This window comes from Salvelinus fontinalis, chromosome 7 (assembly GCF_029448725.1).
Source record: "Salvelinus fontinalis isolate EN_2023a chromosome 7, ASM2944872v1, whole genome shotgun sequence".
In the NCBI taxonomy this organism is placed as follows: domain Eukaryota; kingdom Metazoa; phylum Chordata; class Actinopteri; order Salmoniformes; family Salmonidae; genus Salvelinus; species Salvelinus fontinalis.
The window spans coordinates 33,329,951-33,349,401 of NC_074671.1; the positions used below are offsets into that span (position 1 = coordinate 33,329,951).

The 19,451-nt window shown below is 43.4% G+C and overlaps 1 protein-coding gene across 6 annotated transcripts in view; it reads left to right on the forward strand.

The window, feature by feature from the left end:
• dnajb6b (DnaJ heat shock protein family (Hsp40) member B6b) overlaps positions 1-19,216 on the forward strand; it is a 53,229-nt gene extending 34,013 nt beyond the window's left edge. For 5 of the 6 annotated variants that reach the window (XM_055929226.1, XM_055929223.1, XM_055929227.1 and 2 more), the window contains 3 exons: positions 109-179; positions 12,941-13,075; positions 15,405-19,216. In XM_055929226.1, the coding sequence (XP_055785201.1) occupies positions 109-179; positions 12,941-13,075; positions 15,405-15,508 (310 nt within the window). In that variant the 3' untranslated portion in view covers positions 15,509-19,216. Of the gene's footprint in view, positions 1-108; positions 4,831-12,940; positions 13,076-15,404 lie in introns of those variants that run through there. The other variant, XM_055929229.1, reaches the window with a different exon arrangement.
• Positions 19,217-19,451: the final 235 nt, after the last annotated feature.

Here is a 19,451-nt window from a genome sequence, read left to right on the forward strand (position 1 = left end):
TTCCTAGGATGTTGTAGTCCGATTCATCAAGACAGTCGGAATAGAGAAAAACAGAGTAACACTTAACAAGGTTATGATTTAAAATAATGTCTTTTTTATCTCCTGCAGGATTGTGGAGAACGGCCAGGAGAGGGTGGAGGTGGAGGAAGACGGTCAGTTAAAGTCTCTAACCGTCAACGGTAAGGAGCAGCTCCTAAGACTGGATAACAAGTGATGACCTCTGCACAACGTTTGAAATACTCACACCTGACCTGGAAACAAACTAAACTAACTCAGCGTGACGATGCTGCTCAGGGTCGCGACCTTATGGCGGTTGGTTTCTCTCCTCTCCCCTGTTGACATTCGTAGTTAACATTCCTCATGGCGAGGAAATGTGTTCTCAACTGAGTTTAGCCGCAGGAGTGAGGGACGTTCAAATACGGTTGTATTTATTCCCGTTTCACCTTCTTTTGTTTTGGGACCATTCTCTTACTAGGACCGCTGTTTATTACTGATTTGTACTATTCATTTATTTTTCTGTATTGCAGTTTTTCCATGTGTGGACTTCTTGACCTTTTAGTTCTAGAAGCCAAGGGCACAAGCTGTACATTTCATCAAAGCATGGGACTGCTTTTCTTTTGAACTATCTCAGCTTTAACTGTTTGTTTTTCCCCAACTCAAACCACACATCTAACATTTTTTTAAACCATTTTCGTACTCCTACGTTTCAGATGAACACTTTTAAAGGATTAATGCATTGATATAGTGTTCATGTGCACTTTGTTTTTGCTTTCTGTTTGTTTGCTTGTTTTGCAATATGAGTGTTTCTTTCATCTCTGCATGATTGCCAATGACAAGGCTGTTCATGTTCCTGACTGTAACTGTTTCATCAACTCATCTTAAACCATAAACAGAGACTATATAGTGTACCGGTCAAAAGTTTGGAGACCTACTCATTCAAGGGTTTTTCGATATTCTTTACTATGTTCTACATTGTAGAATATCAGTGAAGATGTCAAAACTATGAAATAACACGTATGGAATCATGTAGTAACCAAAAAAGTGTTAAATAAATCAAAATATAATTTGTATTTGAGATTGTCAAGGCAAAGTAGACACCCTTTGCCTTGACAGCTTTGCATACTCTTGACATTCTCTCAACCAGACTGCTTTAACAGTCTTGAAGTAGTTTCCACATATGCTGAGCACTTGTTTGCTGCTTTTCCTTCACTTTGCGGTCCAACTCATCCCAAACCATCTCAATTGGGTTGAGGTCGGGTGATTATGTTGTGTCCAAACTTTTGACTGGTACTGTGTATATCTATCTCTATACAGGGGATTTTGTGTACTTTGTAAAAAAATAAAAAAAATAAAATAAAAAAGATACATTGGTCAATAAATCTCAGCTTGAACCCTTATATAGGGGCTGTTGCATTCACAATGAGTGTGTGTGTGTGATTCTGTTTTGCTTGAGTGACACCCACACACTCCCCTCAATGTGTGTGCTTACTTGATGACCCCTGCTTCACACAAACAGAAAAGGAAACCACGCTCACTGTTTTTCAATAAAACTCACTCATCACACTCGCGTGTTCATTTTAACCTACTAAAAATCGTTTTACTGCTAAGCTAATTGATTACACCTGCATTTTTATAGTGGTGCATCGTATCAAATTCATTCAGTGATAGCTGTCACGTCATGGACTATCAGTATAGAATAATTAGCTAGCGTCAACATAAGATACACTATGGCAGTATTAGATGCCTTTGGTCAAGAATGTCCAGCTCAACAAAAGGTACGTATTCCTACACTCACACACCCCCTCTTGAATCCATTAAGCTGTGTCCCATGTCCTCCCTTGCCCTCCTAGTATCAGTGAATGTGATGCGTTTGCTTAGAGAATGGGAGTTATACACATTCTCACCTCAGCGTTTTCCCCAGCCGGCACAGCACAGTGGTTGCGTCCCAATTGCACCCTATTCCCTATATAGTGCCCTAAATAGGAAACGGTGCTATTTGGGATGCAGACGGTGTCTGTTTTGTCCTTCATCTAGCAACATGTAATCTGTTTATCAGATGTGATTACCAGGTTTTTTTTTTTATAAACCACTAGATTTAAAACAAATCAGCACTGCTTCGATGTTCAATGCAATGTCTTATTATGGAGACTGGGCTGCTTCTTCAAATGGTACCCTGTTACCTACACAGTGCACTACTTTAGACCAGAGCCTTATGGGCCCTGGTCAAAAGTAGTGCACTATATTGGGAATAGGGTGCCATTTGAGATGTAGCCCAGCTTGTATTGTCCCTCAGCACTGGCCGGTTTTGTTCAGATGCTGTCCAGCCGTGCCACTGTCTGACACTGGCAGTGGGTACAGGTGGTGGCAGACTGGCAGCAGTTGGCACAAGGTGTTACAGCTGTTTCTGATGCCCTGGCCTGCGGTAGAAGGGAAGTGTGTGTTTTTGAGGGTGTGTATTTGGGTGTGTGCGTGTAAAACAGATTAGTCGTGCACAGCAGTTCTGAGGAATGTGCTAAAAGGGGGTCCGTTTATTTACACAAGCTTCAGTGCATTTTTGTGAGAGGCGTTACACGAGGGGAGAAAGCTGTCACTGTGGAGCAACGAGAGCAGAGAGAACAGGCCTCTCGACGCAGTTTACTGTCCCATTTTTGTTTTGTGTAAGAACCACCATCCTCTCATGGGAAACTTCTAAAATAAAGATGCAACACACACAGGCACATTGTAATAGACCCTTAGCTGACCGTCCTTGGGTTGAATGCATACTATCGCAAAATATTTTGCCTAGGAAAACGATAAGCATTTCTTACTGGATAAGCTCAGGTAGTCCCTCCCTGTTTGTCCGTTTTCTTCTGTTTGGTGTCTAGTCAATACGATCCTGTATTTCACAATGTTGGCTTACAGCTCTATTTGTCCTTCAAATCCCTTCAGCTGTGGCAGCCATTTTTCCATCACTCTGCTGCTCTGTTGGTTTTAATTCTCACCTGAAGGTTGATTGAAGATGTGGCTGCGTTGCTAGGTGACATTGTGGCCCTGTCCTTGTGGCTGCCTGGCTCAGGTTACCTGTGTATGTGTGTGTGTGTGTGGGGGGGAGATGTGCTGATGAGTGGAAGAGATTATTCTACCCTCCACTGTGGTAGAGCTGACATTTGTAAGGAGAGTCAAGGTCCCTGGATAAATACCGGGACTAGCACTGCTGTTAAAAAATGTAACAATTCTTGTTAAGGCCTTGCATTCAATTGAATTACAACACACTTTGCCCTCGGTGGGAGACAAATATATTTTAAGGTCAGAAAAGCAGCTTGAATTAGTCTTCCCATTTGCTTTTTAGTAACTTTTTGAGTCAGGGGCAAGATTACGACTTTGATTATGAAAACATAATTAAAATGAATGTAGGGCTTGAATATATTGATTTCCTTCAATTGTAATGAAATGACGGTAGGAAGTATTTTTCCACGGTGCAATAGCTCCTCCTGCTGACTGAAAACTGTCATTGCATTTCTTTGTTAAAACGCAATAGAACGCAACGGTATTTTGTAATGATTAAATAATTGAATCTGCATTTATTACAAACGAGTTAGGTGTTGTACACAACAAATGTTGAAATGTAGGCCTGAAGACAACCCGGGAGACAGTGTAGTTCTTCCTCTCTCCCTGTGTTGTAGAGCATGTTCCTGGCACTAGGTTGCACTGTTTCTACATTAACAGGAGAGGATGACATCACCCTATTCTATTCTACAAGTAACTGCCAAAATAATAGAAAAACTTGAGTAAATGAGGGATACAAAGTATATTGAAAGCAGGTGCTTCCACACAAGTGTGGTTCCTGAAGTAATTAAGCAATTAACATCGTATCATGCTTAGGGTCATGTATAAAAATGCTGGGCAGGCCATTATTTTGGCTACAATGGCCATGCCCCCATAGGATGACAGTGCCCCATCCACAGTGCGCGAGTGGTCACTGAACGGTTTGATAAGCATGAAAACGATGTTAACCATATGCCATGGCTGTCTCTGTCACCAGATCTCAACCCAATTGAACACTAATGGGAGATTCTGGAGCAGTGCCTGAGACAGGGCTTTCCATCAACACACCAAAGTTATGGTATTTCTTGTGGAAGAATGGTGTCGCCTCCCTCCAACAGAGTTCCAGACACTTGTAGAATCTATGCCAAGGCGCATTAAATCTGTTCTGGCTCGTGGTGGCACAACACCCTATTAAGACACTTTATGTTGATGTTTCCTTTACTTTGGCAGTTACCTGTAGCTCTACCTACAGGTTGTGATTTTTGACATAAATATTATACTGTACCAAAACATAACTAAGATTCACAAGTGAATCCTTATTCTCAGGTAGAAATGTTTGTGTTCGAAAACAGCTTGTATTTGGTTATTGTAATGGAAAATGCTTAGTAAAATACATTTGAGTTTGTTTTTGATATCTTTTACCAAAGTCACATTTACACTGAATTTTTGCGTATGCTGCAAAACAAAAAACATTTTGCTACACTGCATACCTGTAACCTAAATGTCTGACATTGCAAATGTATATATTATTTCCTCATCTTTTAAGTGGATGCGTATACATTATTAATGTGGACTCGCACAGTGGAAGAAGGTAGGTACTAGAGTGCCTGCCAAATGACACCCAGTTTCCTATATTGTGTGCTACTTTTGACCAGACTCCGTAGGGCTATGGCCAAAAGTAGTGGCCTATATAGGGAATAGAGTGTTTGTCCCAAATGGCAGAGATGAGCTGTCTTCCCCTGTCTGTAGTTGTCAGCCACACAAAGTAATTAAACTGTAGTTAATCTCTTTGATGTACTGAAAGTCTGTTGTTGCTTCTGTAGTTCACTTTCTTCAGTGGCTGAACCACTGGGCTGTCTGTCAGCCTGTCAATCTCTTTACATACGTCTAGCTTTGTTGTGACTAGCCCTACTAGTTTAACTACCATAACAAGGTGGAATGAGCAATGACATGATACTACTATCTATGTCTCGAACCACAAGCCACTTTATGGTCAAGATGGCCGCACCTCCGTGAGCACAGGAGGATTCCATTGTTCTTGCGATTGCTCATGCGCTTGCTAGAGGCAACAATATGAAAAATGACCACCGGTAAGCTTTTATGATTGAAAACTGAAAGGCTGGATCTCATGCTCATCCATCACTAATGACCGATCATGTTTTGATTTCCTGTCCCGGGGCCACAAAATGGCTTCCTGGTCGCAGCAGGCAGCATCCTGTTCGAATTGCATTCTACGCAACTGTCATCGCTTGGAGTAGCAGGCCCATCTCTGGCCTCCATCAACGCCAGGGTTGTCGGCTGCTTTATGGAGGAGATGGAGGCTAACATCGGGACAAACCCAGCTGTTGCCTGACCGCGTTTGAACATGAGCACAAAATGACATCTTGTTCTCTGTTATAGTGCACAACGTTTGACCAGGGACCATAAGGCTCTGGTCAAAAGTAGTGCACTATATAGGGGATAGGGTACCCTTGACAACGTAGTCATTATCGGTGTGCTCAGCAGTGGTGTCACCTCGGCAGACTTCTGCTGGCCGCCTGGCCGGGATGTATATTAAAACATGGGGGAGGGAGAGACTATGGGGGAGATCAGACTTTTGCATCGATAAATCGATTACGTTGATAGGGGTTGGATGTTCAAGCCCAACCAACAGTGTGTGGCCGCCTTCAGCGCAGTCAAATCCAGGAGGGCTACATAAGGTTTGGCCAACATGATTAAGTTATGTAAGAGTGAGTGAGTGTCTGGATGTAGACTCGTAGGCCCTGGACTGAAACAAAACAAATGATAGGCACCCTTCAGACAATGGATCTAAATGTATGCATGGAGAAGCGGGAACGTCTGCTCTGTAGTCAAATTAAGTCTTTGATCCAGAAAATAAAAGGCTGCCTTATGACTATTAAAATATCTCATTATCATCAATGCAGTTTGATATTGTTTTGTTTAAATTAATTAAATGATAATGGATTACACAGCTCTGTGGGGCGGGGAGTCTTATCGCCCAGGTAACGACCTCATAATAGAAACAAATATTGATCCGCAGAGCAGGGACATGTTGACAATACGCCTCACGGCCCTGGATTCTCACACGGTAAAATGCAATTACTCTCCATTTCTCCAATGCAAACCTTATTTAGATATTCAGGCAGTCTGCAGAAGGGAATATGCACTTGGATTAGTTGTCTTTCAGAGCTAGAAGCAGACCGGAGCCAGGGGAATACCTGAGCCGTAAACCACCAATTGTGTGTGTTACTCCACCGAGGGGATTATCACTCTGCGGTGTCAATCCTCCATTTGGGATGTGGACTTTGGAAACTGATTTGTTTGGCATCCTTTATAAAAGACTATTGCGCCCGCTTGCCTCTCGCAACATAGACTGCAAATTTGCCAGGGTCGCAATTGCTGACCTCACGGTAATAAGAAGTCTATTCATCCAGTGAGTTGAAATCTGCGTCCCAAATGGTGACCTAAGCCCAATGTAGTGCACTACCTTTGACCAAGGCCCATAAAGATTTGGTCAATAGTACTGCACTATATAGGGAGCCATTTGGGACATCGACAAAGTCTCACCGTACTTTTTCCTTTGTCTCAGACAAGGTTTATTACAGCCTGAGTGAGGACCGGCTTATCCAATTGTCCGCTACCTTCCAGCATCCTTCCCACCTGTTTTTACTTTCTCTGCCATGTCTGCAGATTGGACAAGTGATATTTGTATTTATTATGGATCCCCGTTAGCTGCTGCCCTGCAGCCTGGGGTCCATCAAAATTAAGCCAGTTTATACAATTTTTAAAACATAACAATACATTCACAGATTTCACAACACACTGTGTGCCCTCAGGCCCCTACTCCACCACTACCACATATCTACAGTACTAAATCCATGTGTATGTGTGTGTAGTGCATTTGTTATTGTGTGTGGGTGTGTGTGTGTGTGTGTGTGTGTGTGTGTATGTATGTGTCTGTGCCAATGTTTGTGTTGCTTCACAATCCCCGCTGTTCCATAAGGTTTTTTTTTAATCTGTTTTTAAAAATCTAATTTTACAGTGCTGTCAAGAAGGTAGAGCAGCGCCTTATCGTGGACATACTTCTCCCCATCCTAGCTACTGTTGTATCAATATGTTTTGACCATGACAGTTTACAATCCAGGGTAACTCCAAGCAGTTTAGTCACCTCAACTTGCTCAATTTAGGGTTTAGTGAATGATTTGTCCCAAATACAATGCTTTTAGTTTTAGAAATATTTACGACTAACTTATTCCTTGCCACCCACTCTGAAACTAACTGCAGCTCTTTGTTAAGTGTTGCAGTCATTTCAGTAGCTGTAGTAGCTGACATGTATAGTGTTGAGTCATCCGCATACATAGAGTCTCTGGCTTTCATCAAAGCCAGTGGCAATTCATGATACGATTTGGAGCTTGATAACTATGAAGATGGAGTTTCAACAACTACGTAGATGAAATAATTAGTGGCTGAGAAAAGGGTCACGCATCCAGAAATTAGAGAAAGAGAGAGAGAAACACGTTTGTGTTATGCTGATGAAGGAGGACCCAAAAGCGACGAAATAGAAACAGAGTCTTTATTCCAGTCTTAGACAAAAACGATACTCCTGATATATCTAAGGTAAAAACAAAACAGGAAAACTGAAATCCTCTCGTCAGTAGAGATGAACGACTGGAGACGCGACCACTAGACACCTGCTCACACGCAGCATCTGATGAAGGCAAAAACACGATAGAGCGGAACAAGGACACAGAACAGCAAACATCAAACAAGAATCCGACAAAGACAGAAGCAGAAAACAGAGGGAGAAATAGGGACTCAAATCAGAGGGCAAAATAGGGGACAGGTGTGAAAGAGTAAATGAGGTCGTTAGGAGAAAGAGAAACAGCTGGGAGCAGGAACGGAACGATAGAGAGAGAGAGCGGGGGAGGGAGAGAGGGAGGAGGAGAGAGAGGAATAGAAAGAGGGAAAGAACCTAATAACCAGCAGAGGGAAGCACAGGGACAAGACATGAAGATCAAAGACAAAACATGACAGTACCCCCCCACTCACCAAGCGCCTCCTGGCGCACTCGAGGAGGAACCCTGGCGGCGACGAAGGAAATCATCAATCAACGAACGGTCCAGCACGTCCCGAGATGGAACCCAACTCCTCTCCTCAGGACCGAAACCCTCCCCATCCACTAAGTACTGTTGACCACGTCCCTGAGAACGCATGTCCATGATCCTCCGTTCCTTGTAAATAGGTGCGCCCTCGACAAGGACGGGAGGGGGGGAGGGAAGACGAACGGGGGCGCGAAGAAAAGGCTTGACACAAGAGACATGGAAGACAGGGTGGACGCGACGAAGATGTCGCGGAAGAAGCAGTCGCACAGCGACTGGATTAACGACCTGAGAGACACGAAACGGACCAATGAACCGCGGAGTCAACTTGCGAGAAGCTGTCGTAAGGGAAAGGTTACGAGTGGAAAGCCACACTCTCTGACCGCGACAATACCTAGGACTCTTAATCCTACGTTTATTGGCGGCTCTCACAGTCCTCCCCGCAGACGAAGGCAGACCGGTACTAAAGTCTAAGGCGATCTGAGACCATGGTCGAGAAGGAATGGGAAGCGGTCTAAGACGACCGGCATGAGGAGAGTTACCTGACTTAGTCTGCGCGCAGTCCGGACAAGCAGCCACGAAACGGCGCGTGTCCCGCTCCTGAGTAGGCCACCAAAACCGCTGGCGAATAGAAGCAAGCGTACCCCGAACGCCGGGGTGACCAGCTAACTTGGCAGAATGAGCCCACTGAAGAACAGCCAGACGAATAGAGACAGGAACGAACAGAAGGTTACTAGGACAAGCGCGCGGCGACGCAGTGTGAGTGAGTGCTTGCTTTACCTGTCTCTCAATTCCCCAGACAGTCAACCCGACAACACGCCCTTCAGGGAGAATCCCCTCGGGTTCCGATGGCGACAATCGATGAGAAAAGTAAGCGCAGGGATGGACCTTATCGTCAGACTGGAAGCGCTGGGACAGAATGGCTCCCACGCCCACCTCTGAAGCGTCAACCTCGACAATGAATTGTTTAGTGACGTCAGGAGTAACAAGGATAGGGGCGGATGTAACACGCTTCTTGAGGAGATCAAAAGCTCCCTGGGCGGAACCAGACCACTTAAAGCAAGACTTGACAGAAGTCAGAGCTGTGAGAGGAGCAGCCACTTGACCGAAATTACGAATGAAACGCCGATAGAAATTAGCGAAACCGAGAAAGCGCTGTAACTCGACACGTGACTTAGGAACAGGCCAATCGCTGACATCCTGGACCTTAGCGGGATCCATCTGAATGCCTTCAGCAGACAGATAATCATCGAGAGCCTTACGTTCGGAAGCCGACAGAGAGAATAATCTACCCCGAGGAGAAGTGGTCCCCGGATGGAGATCAATACAACAATCATACGACCGGTGAGGAGGAAGAGAGTTGGCTCTGGACCGACTGAAGACCGTGCGCAGATCATGATGTTCCTCCGGCACTCCTGTCACATCACCAGGCTCCTCCTGAGTAGAGGGGACAGAAGAAACAGGAGGAATAGCAGACATTAAACACTTCACATGACAAGAAACGTTCCAGGAAAGGATAGAATTACTAGACCAATTAATAGAAGGATTATGACATACTAGCCAGGGATGACCCAAAACAACAGGTGTAACAGGTGAACAAAAAATCAAAAAAGAAATGGTCTCACTGTGGTTACCAGATACTGTGAGGGTTAAAGGTAGTGTCTCATATCTGATACTGGGGAGAGAACTACCATCTAAGGCGAACATGGGTGTGATCCTCCCTAACTCTCTGAGAGGAATGTCATGTTTCCGAGCCCATGCTTCGTCCATAAAACAACCCTCAGCCCCAGAGTCTATCAAGGCACTGCAGGAAGCAGCCGACCCGGTCCAGCGTAGATGGACCGACAAGGTAGTACAGGAACTTGATGGAGAGACCTGAGTAGTAGCGCTCACCAGTAGCCCTCCGCTTACTGATGATCTCTGACCTTTAACTGGACATGACATGACAAAATGTCCAGCAGAACCGCAATAGAAGCAAAGGCGGTTGGTGATTCTCCGTTCCCTCTCCTTAGTCGATATGTGAACACCTCCCAGCTGCATGGGCTCAGTCTCTGAGCCGATGGAAGGAGATGGTCGAGATGCGGAGAAGGGAAGCCCCGCTGACGCAAGCTCTCTTTCCCGAGCACGGTGACGAAGATCTACCCGTCGTTCTATGCGGATGGCGAGTGCAATCAACGAGTCCACGCTGGAAGGAACCTCCCGGGAGAGAATCTCATCCTTAACCTCAGCGTGGAGTCCCTCCAGAAAACGAGCGAGCAACGCCGGCTCGTTCCAGTCACTGGATGCAGCAAGAGTACGAAACTCTATAGAGTAATCCGTTATGGATCGATCACCTTGACATAGGGAAGCCAGACCCCTGGAAGCCTCCTTCCCAAAAACTGAACGATCAAAGACCCGTATCATCTCCTCCTTAAAGTTCTGATAAACGTCAGAACACTCAGCCCTTGCCTCCCAGATAGCTGTGCCCCACTCCCGAGCCCGCCCAGTAAGGAGTGATATGACGTAAGCGATCCGAGCTCTCTCTCCAGAGTATGTGTTGGGCTGGAGAGAGAACACAATATCACACTGGGTGAGAAAGGAGCGACACTCAGTGGGCTGTCCAGAGTAACATGGTGGATTATTAACCCTGGGTTCCGGAGACTCGGAAGACCAGGAAGTAGCTTGTGGTACGAGACGAAGACTCTGAAACTGTCCTGAGATATCGGAAACCTGAGCGGCCAGGGTCTCAACGGCCTGACGAGCAGCAGACAATTCCTGCTCGTGTCTGCCGAGCATTGCTCCCTGGAACTTGACGGTAGTGTAGAGAGAATCCGTAGTCGCTGGGTCCATTCTTGGTCGGATTCTTCTGTTATGCTGATGAAGGAGGACCCAAAAGCGACGAAATAGAAACAGAGTCTTTATTCCAGTCTTAGACAAAAACGATACTCCTGATATATCTAAGGTAAAAACAAAACAGGAAAACTGAAATCCTCTCGTCAGTAGAGATGAACGACTGGAGACGCGACCACTAGACACCTGCTCACACGCAGCATCTGATGAAGGCAAAAACACGATAGAGCGGAACAAGGACACAGAACAGCAAACATCAAACAAGAATCCGACAAAGACAGAAGCAGAAAACAGAGGGAGAAATAGGGACTCAAATCAGAGGGCAAAATAGGGGACAGGTGTGAAAGAGTAAATGAGGTCGTTAGGAGAAAGAGAAACAGCTGGGAGCAGGAACGGAACGATAGAGAGAGAGAGCGGGGGAGGGAGAGAGGGAGGAGGAGAGAGAGGAATAGAAAGAGGGAAAGAACCTAATAACCAGCAGAGGGAAGCACAGGGACAAGACATGAAGATCAAAGACAAAACATGACAGTTTGTTACCTTAGTGGCTAGTGCCAGTCAGGCCAAAATGGCACAACACACACACACAGGACCTAAACTGCTGAGAGAGAGAAAAATACAGTAAGAGACTTGAGGCATACAACGCTTTACTTTGAAGTAGTTAATAGATCTAGTCCGACTCAGAAAATGTGCGAAATACTTGTGTATAATTGTATGTTACAAAAGGTCATCCTTGTGTATACCTTGTAAAGCCCAGAATAGAATGCAGTGTCCTCCAAGGCAATTTTTTTCAATGCAGTTTACATGCAGTGCAGCACTTGGGTCTACTCTTATTCCAAGCAGATTGGCCAGTGTGTCCCTAAGCACCTCCCCTGGTTTGATATGTCACTCTAATGGCATGTGATTTGTTAAAGGCTTGACGGTTGGAAATGACGGAAGGATGATGGAGGGGGTTTGAAAGTTGGTGTAGACCTTTCTCTAAATGAAAACAGGTTCGGCACGAGAGAGCATCTGGCTCCTTTCTTGTCCTCTACCCCCCCTTAATTACAAAACACAATGGCGGTGAAATCTGCCGGTGTAATCTGAGCATAATAAGTCTCCCCTTATACGCTGCGACTAATTCAATATAAATGTAAATTACCAAGGGAAAATAACAAAATCTCATTTTATTTGCATGACTAATCACGATAAAGCGCGGCCACGTGAAATATGACTGAACTTTATGGTTGCAATTTGAAAGCAACTGGTTGCTGCAGCCAGAGGGGATGTTTGAAGATCTTTGCGTTTCATCCTCTTGGTTTTCCTGGTATGGCTACACAGGTTTGAATCACACTTGTGTTCTTTATAGGCAACATATAAATCGGAGAAGCTTCTCGTTCTCACTTGGATTGTGTTCCTCGGGTCAAGGATGTCACATTGTACTTCAACAGGGACTGTTCAGAATAGAGACGTTTAACGAGCACCACAGCTGATGCCTATAATTGTGTGAGAATGATCACTTTATTAATACGTGGCCAATACAGCTTAACAGGCTTCATATTGCAACATAAAGGAGATTCTCCCTCCCCATTAGTCATGATTCAAGGCCTTGTATAAAAATGGTTTTGACAGCTCAGATTCATCCACTCACCATTGGTGGGCAGGCCCAGGGTACCTCTTATCAGCTTTATGTGGGTATTTGTAGCACTGCCTTTGACCATGCAGGAGTTGGTTGATAAAGGTAGATTTACATCTACCAGATGCGGGACGACTTAGTGCTGTCTCTGTCTGATCGCGATTGATGCATTTATATCAGATTCTCCCGGAGAATCAATATCGCCCTTCATGCTATCACTTAACATTAGCATGTGCTGCCAATGAACCATCAATTGCACCGGTATAAACTGTGTACAACCTCTGAGGTGTTGCAGCTGGGACTGTCATCTAGTTTATATTTACAGATGTGTGTTCTGCTCGCAGATCCCTGCTAACTACTCTGACCACCCCTGCAGGTCTGGAAGATGACAACCGGCAACAGAACACCCACCTTGGTCTCCCCTCCCACCAACGCTTCCTGAGGAATAGCCCACAGAACCCCCCAGAGGAAGACGAAGAGCGCGGCCAACAGAGCCTGGGACTCGCCAGAGGTGTGTGTCCCCAACTTAGTGTTCTGTCCTGAGGTGAAAAGCTCTACGGTGTGGAGGTTGTACAGAGAGACCCAGGAACAGGCCTGCTGTGTCAACATAGTTTCCCTTTGAAATTCAACGTATTATGGATAAACCTCTATTTTTTTTTTTACACATTAAATCCACAGTTCTGGGCAATCGTTCACATTTTTGGGGGTGAGCGAAGAGAAAGACATATATCGATGTTCTGGGGACATTTTTAGACACCCGAAATCAAAGTGATCAGGCTGGTTCTAGAGTAAACTGTAAAGCACTTTGTGACAACTGCTGATGTCAAAGGGGCTTATAAAATACATTTTCTAAACAAGAGGTTGTAATGACTTCTGTTGAGACTGAAAGGGACACATATTTCCATTTGAATTCAAATTCAATTTGTTGCGTTCCTAAACCTTTACGTTGTTAATGAAGTTGTTGATTGTACACCACACTTAATGTGGTGTTTGTTTCAGATGGATTAATCAATGGCCACCAGGCTAAGCTTTGTAGACAAGAGCTAACACCTTAATAACGACAGCTAATTGGTTGTTGTTGTAATGGGTGGCTAAACAAAAGGCCAGTGACAGAGGCAGACTGGTAGAGGTCAACATTGAGGGGAATGAAAGGACTGAAGTGTTCATTAGAGGGCTCTGTTGATCTGCAGTGTAATGACTCAAGGTCACAGGTCATCCTCTGTTTTCCTCCAGGGGTCAAACGCAAAAGCCATGCAATTATCTTACACACACTCAAAGATAGTTCCCTCAGGCCGATGTACCACTGAAAAAACGGTCGGTTCCGGTCTACCTCACGGGGCGAGTCTCCCATAGACACCAATGCAAAAGCAGCTGGGTCTGGATCGTTGTGGATCGTTGTCCACAAACTCAGAACAGCAAGCTGTCAAGCTACGCCTATTCCTCTTTTTGGATTGGAATCCTTACTTTGAATATTCGATGAGGGGTGTTAATTATTTGATGAGGGGTGTTGTCATCAACCGCCTGAATTCTATGGTGAACGTATTTCAAATTCATCGTCCTCATGAATATGCATAGACTGTCTTGGATTTAAACAGTGATAACTCCGATAACTTCCAGGATGTCACGTCACGTGCATCACACTTATATCAGAGACAAAAAATCCTCACTTGCTTAATAATTAATGATCTGCTTAAGGTGTACCGTTTTTTGGTAGAGAAAACCCTCTCGCTTCACCTCTGCCTCTCTAACTTAGTCCATTGACTTTCATTGAACAAGAAAAAAACTGCGAGTGGGGTGTCCCTGACACACTGAGTACGGTTACATGCGCACAGTAATGCGATTATTGTGGATAGTCAGATGAATATGATAGTCTGACTAAAACGTTTACGTGCTTTGCAAGAAGAACGAGTTCCCTAATAATCCCGTTTACATGGACACATTTGAAATCAGGCTACCTGATGGCATTCTGACCATGTCATTTTTGGGAAGCATATTTTACTCTAAATTCCGACATACTGTATAAAGTTTGTCTGCGAAAACGATTTCTAAGATGCATACATTAAGATGTTTCGAACTCGCGCTAAAAAGGAAGGCTCGCTCGGCTGGTGCTAGCACATGCGCAGATTAAATACACAGATGGAACGCAGATGAATGTGTTTACATGTCCAAGTAATTCCAGAAATTGCTCAGAAAACCAGGTGTTTTAACTGGCGTATGCGTAATTCGATTTGGACCTTTTAAGATAAAGATTGAGTTGACATAATCAGTTTCATATCGAATTTATTAGTGTGCGTGTAAACACACAGGGGTCCTCTGGTTATGATGAGGCCTCAATTAGCTAAATTGTAATTACTTCGCTACTATGGCCTATTTATTGCCTTACCTCCTCACGCCATTTGCACACACTGTATTTAGACTTATTTTAAAAAAAATATGCTATTGTGTTATTGACTGTACGCTTGTTTATTCCATGTTTGCGTCGCACTGCGTTGCTTTATCTTGGCCAGGTTGGCCAGGTCGCAGTTGTAAATGAGAACTTGTTCTCAACTGGCCTATCTGGTTAAATAAAGGTGAAATATATATATATATTTTTTTTTAAATCATTTTTATTATGTTGAGGATGGACTGGGGTTAGATTTTTTGCTATTTGACGTTTTTTTTTTTTTTAAAGATAAGCAAAAGAGTTGACACTTTTACCAGGACATCGTGTCAGTTTATGCCTGATAAGTTATAATGTCAATAATGAAGTATTGAGGAATATAGAAGTGTAGATCTGGAACACATTCTGCCGACGTTAGTAGCATGTAATTTTTCTGTTTGATTATGCCGTTTCTCCGTAGGACACATGGACACCAAGAGGAAGAAATATCCTTGGAGGCAGGAGGCGGAGCTCAAAAAGAAGAGAACACCTCGATTGGCTCCTCGAATCGGTGCCTGGTTCTAAAGCACCACCATGGCTCCGCCCTTCCCAGTACGTGTCATTCGGAGGACATCAGTAGATTAACACAACTCAGCCGTAGGGTTGCCAAAGTCAGGTTACTCTTCCAAAGATTCCAGATTTTGTAGAAATCCCAGTTGGACGATTCCCGGAATCAAGAGGGAATAAGCAGGAAATCCGGATCCTCCAACCACAGGTTTTCTGGAAAACCTGGGAATTTTGGGAAAGTTACAGGAATTTGTCAAACCATGCCAGCCCACCACTGTGCTAGGTCTCCCCTTCTCTATCAACTTCTCAGTGCAAACAGCAAATCTCATTAGCTATGCAAGACATTAGACTTTGTCAAGGTCTGTTTTCTGTCCTCATGGCTCTGCCGTGTTCTCTACGCAGTTCAACTTTCATTACCAGTAGAACTGCCATAGTTTATTTATTTTTGAAGATGTCAGTAGAGAGGAGCTATTCTGTTTTTTTCTGGATTTTGCACTCATCACAAATGGTAGGACCGGAGGACCTTAGCATGAGCATGTGCACATTCGGTCATAATTTGTCTCCTCTGAATGGAATTATATATTTTTCATCAAACTTACTTTCTGAAATATTTCTAGTTTCTTTTTTAAAGGGGCAATCAGCAGTAGCTACATCCATTTCTGCACTTATAAATTAATGATATGTACCCATTGATTCTTGAAGAATATAACTTATAAATGCCTCATGAGCTTAGTTCAACTGTTGTACCCCATCAGAAGCGAAAGTATATGGGCTCTATTCAATCTACATCGTGGAAGTTGAGCATCACAGCGTGATTGAAATTTAAAGGCAATGTTCCAGCTTTAGCAGAGACTACATTCACGGTAAACGCTGTATATGACGGCTCAATCGGAAATTACCTTTACATTTCTCTCGCCGAATCTGTAACGCTTCAGCTTAACGTTTCAGCTTTACGCTTCAGTTTAACGCTTCAGTTTAACGTTTCAGCTTAACGTTTCAGCTTTACGCTTCAGCTTAACGTTTCAGCTTAACGTTTCAGCTTTACGTTTCAGTTTAACGTTTCAGCCTTACGCTTCAGCTTAACGTTTCAGCTTTACGTTTCAGCTTTACGTTTCAGATTAACGTTTCAGCTTAACGTTTCAGCTTAACGTTTCAGTTTAGCGTTTCAGCTTAACGTTTCAGCTTTACGCTTCAGCTTAACGTTTCAGCTTAACGCGTCAGCTTAACGTTTCAGCTTTACACTTCAGCTTAACGTTTCAGTTTTACGGATTGAATAGCCAAGCTTGTTAAGCTTGTTTAACTCCAATGTTTGTAAAGAAAGTTAATGTAAACAAACACTACATAGCCTCAGAACATGGTTAAAAATAGTGTTGATATCAAGGCTGTTCAGTTCATAGATCTGTCTATGAATTTGAGAGTGGTTACATATCTCCAGCCCCATCCATCAGCTTTTTACCAAAACAGTAGTGGCTTTGTTATTGTTTCTACTGCTAACTGCCACTTTAAAGGGATGTGATGTAGCAGAGTAAATGTAATGAATGTGCATGGTCTGGAAGAGCCTGTAACAGGAATGTAAGTGATGATGCCAGAGACCCTGAAAGAAATAAAAGTATAGGGGAGTCTTTAAACCTTAAAGGGATAGTTCATCCAAATGATTTAGGCGAATTTGGGTGAACTATCCCTTTAAAGACCCATATGAGGTTAGAGAGACAACTGTCCAGAGACCAGAGAACTGGCTTATCTTAAAGGCAAAAGAGTAAAAAATATAGAAGAATTGCTGATCAAAAACACACTTATGTAAAAAAGGGCTTTAAAAAATAGTTTGGATTGATTGATGTAGAAATCATACAACAATATACTGTAGGTTTTGTCTGCACTGAGTGAAATATTGTCACTGTCTGCACCAAAGAGAACAGTAACACCAAAGTAGCCATCTCACTTTATCTCCTCTCAAAATGGCTTGTCACTCGGTTTTTACGCTCCACTGCTTCGGATGGGATGGAAACCTGGGATGGAAACCTGGGATGGAAGTTCCTGTGTTGAACATGTCTATAACTCTTTACAGAACTGTTTTATTTGATATTTTTTTGATTGGTTTAGTTTATTGTCAATTTGCTTTTATTTATGCCCAATGCCAGGGGAGATGGAATGCATGTGAGTTTCCTTTTCTATAAACACCCACCAATAAAGCTTCATGTCAACCAGATATGTGATGGTTATGTATTCACATTGTTGTTCGATGGTTGCTGAGGGACATATATCACATTCTCCTTCAATAAAGACAGAACGTATTAGGTTCCCAAGGTAGTGAAATAATGGATGTAATCTATTGAATACTTTTACTCTCGCTATGAGCCTTTTGATGGCATCTGAAATGCTGCTTTCAATATGATGCATGGCCTTGTATCCATTGTGACACATGCATGCTGTCGCTGTGTAATTATGAATTGTAGGCATTAAATAGTGACACGGTCCAAGTGAAAAACATTTCAGGCGTCACTTGCTTTTCCTGAACATTTGCAATTTTAAACGTATTGAATGCATTTCTTCCCAGCCATTGGTCGGGAAAAAAACATTCAACGTCAGTTCTGTGTTCAGCAACTTTCGGAACTCAATGAACGTGCACCTCTGGACTTCAATATGACTTATTTTTTGTTGAAGGTTTATTCTTTCAGATTATTTCAAAGTCTGTACTCTAGGTTGCTTGAAAAACAAAAGGTATCTGAATTGGGCAGCATAAACAAAGCAGAATAGACCAGTGTCCCAAATGGCACGCCCTGTATAGTGCACTCCTTTTGACTAGGGCTCTATGGGGAATATGGTGTAGGGGATAGTGTGCCGTTTGGGATGTTACTCTCCTCTTTTAAAACTGCACTCCTTCCTTAATTGAAAAGACCTCTTCAGAACAGCCCTGGATTAGGCTGTCATTGGCAGGGCTGTGAAGGGAGCGACATTCTCTGTGTGAATGTCGACAGTGTGTTGTATTATTCATGGGCGAAAAAACATGCACACGACCTACAGAGTAATTTGGCCCTTGTTCCTAGGAACCAGGCTCCAGTCTCTAAGGGTTTAATTAAAGTCTTTGGAGGCAGTGGCCCATCTCCCTCCATTAAATGAAAGGCAAACACTCTATGCATCCCAAATGGCACCTTATTCCCTATACAGTGCACTACTTTTGACGGGCTCCGGTCAAAAGTAGTGCACTACCCTTTCGTTTAAACACAGCCTTCCTCCCTGAGTTATTATGTGTGTCTGTCCTCCTGACTTAGGAAGACAGTGAAGTGTAGTGCGCATTCAAAAAAGACAAACATGATTATTTTTCCTGTAAGAGAAAAATTAACATTGCTCTGAATTTGGAAGTCAACAACGGGTACTGTAAATGTATGGCGATAGTTTTTTTGTCTATTTTCTTGTAAAAACCAAACATTTGTTATTGTTTAGAGTGATAGACATAAATTCAGTGTTGTTATAATTACCAGAAGTGTTTCAGGCATTATTAGGTCGCGGCCAAAACAAAAGTACAGTATTGTTAGAATTAATATTGTAATTGGATTTTTAATTGCCTTGGATTGGATTAATTAAAAAAGAACAAGAATGGGAAATATCGCACAGCTGAAAGAGCTGTCTTTTAACTTTAGCGCTTAACTGCTTTGATGAATAAAATGCACTTTATTCCCTCCTGTATGAATCAAATACACTTGAAATAAATTCATGACTGGAGAACAACATGTGTCATGTATATGGTGTCCATATTAGGACAGCCTCTGAAGCTGGTCACGTCAGCCAGTCACGTGGTTGCCGATTCGGGTTTGTAGAACGAGTTAACGACTATGATGGTCATCATAAACTCCTGAATCAAACTTCCATGTTGTGGTGTTTGTTTCAACATTTTCCAATAAAACTGTTCAATCCCCCCCCCCCCCCCCCCACACACACACACACACACATAGCTTAGTTTGTT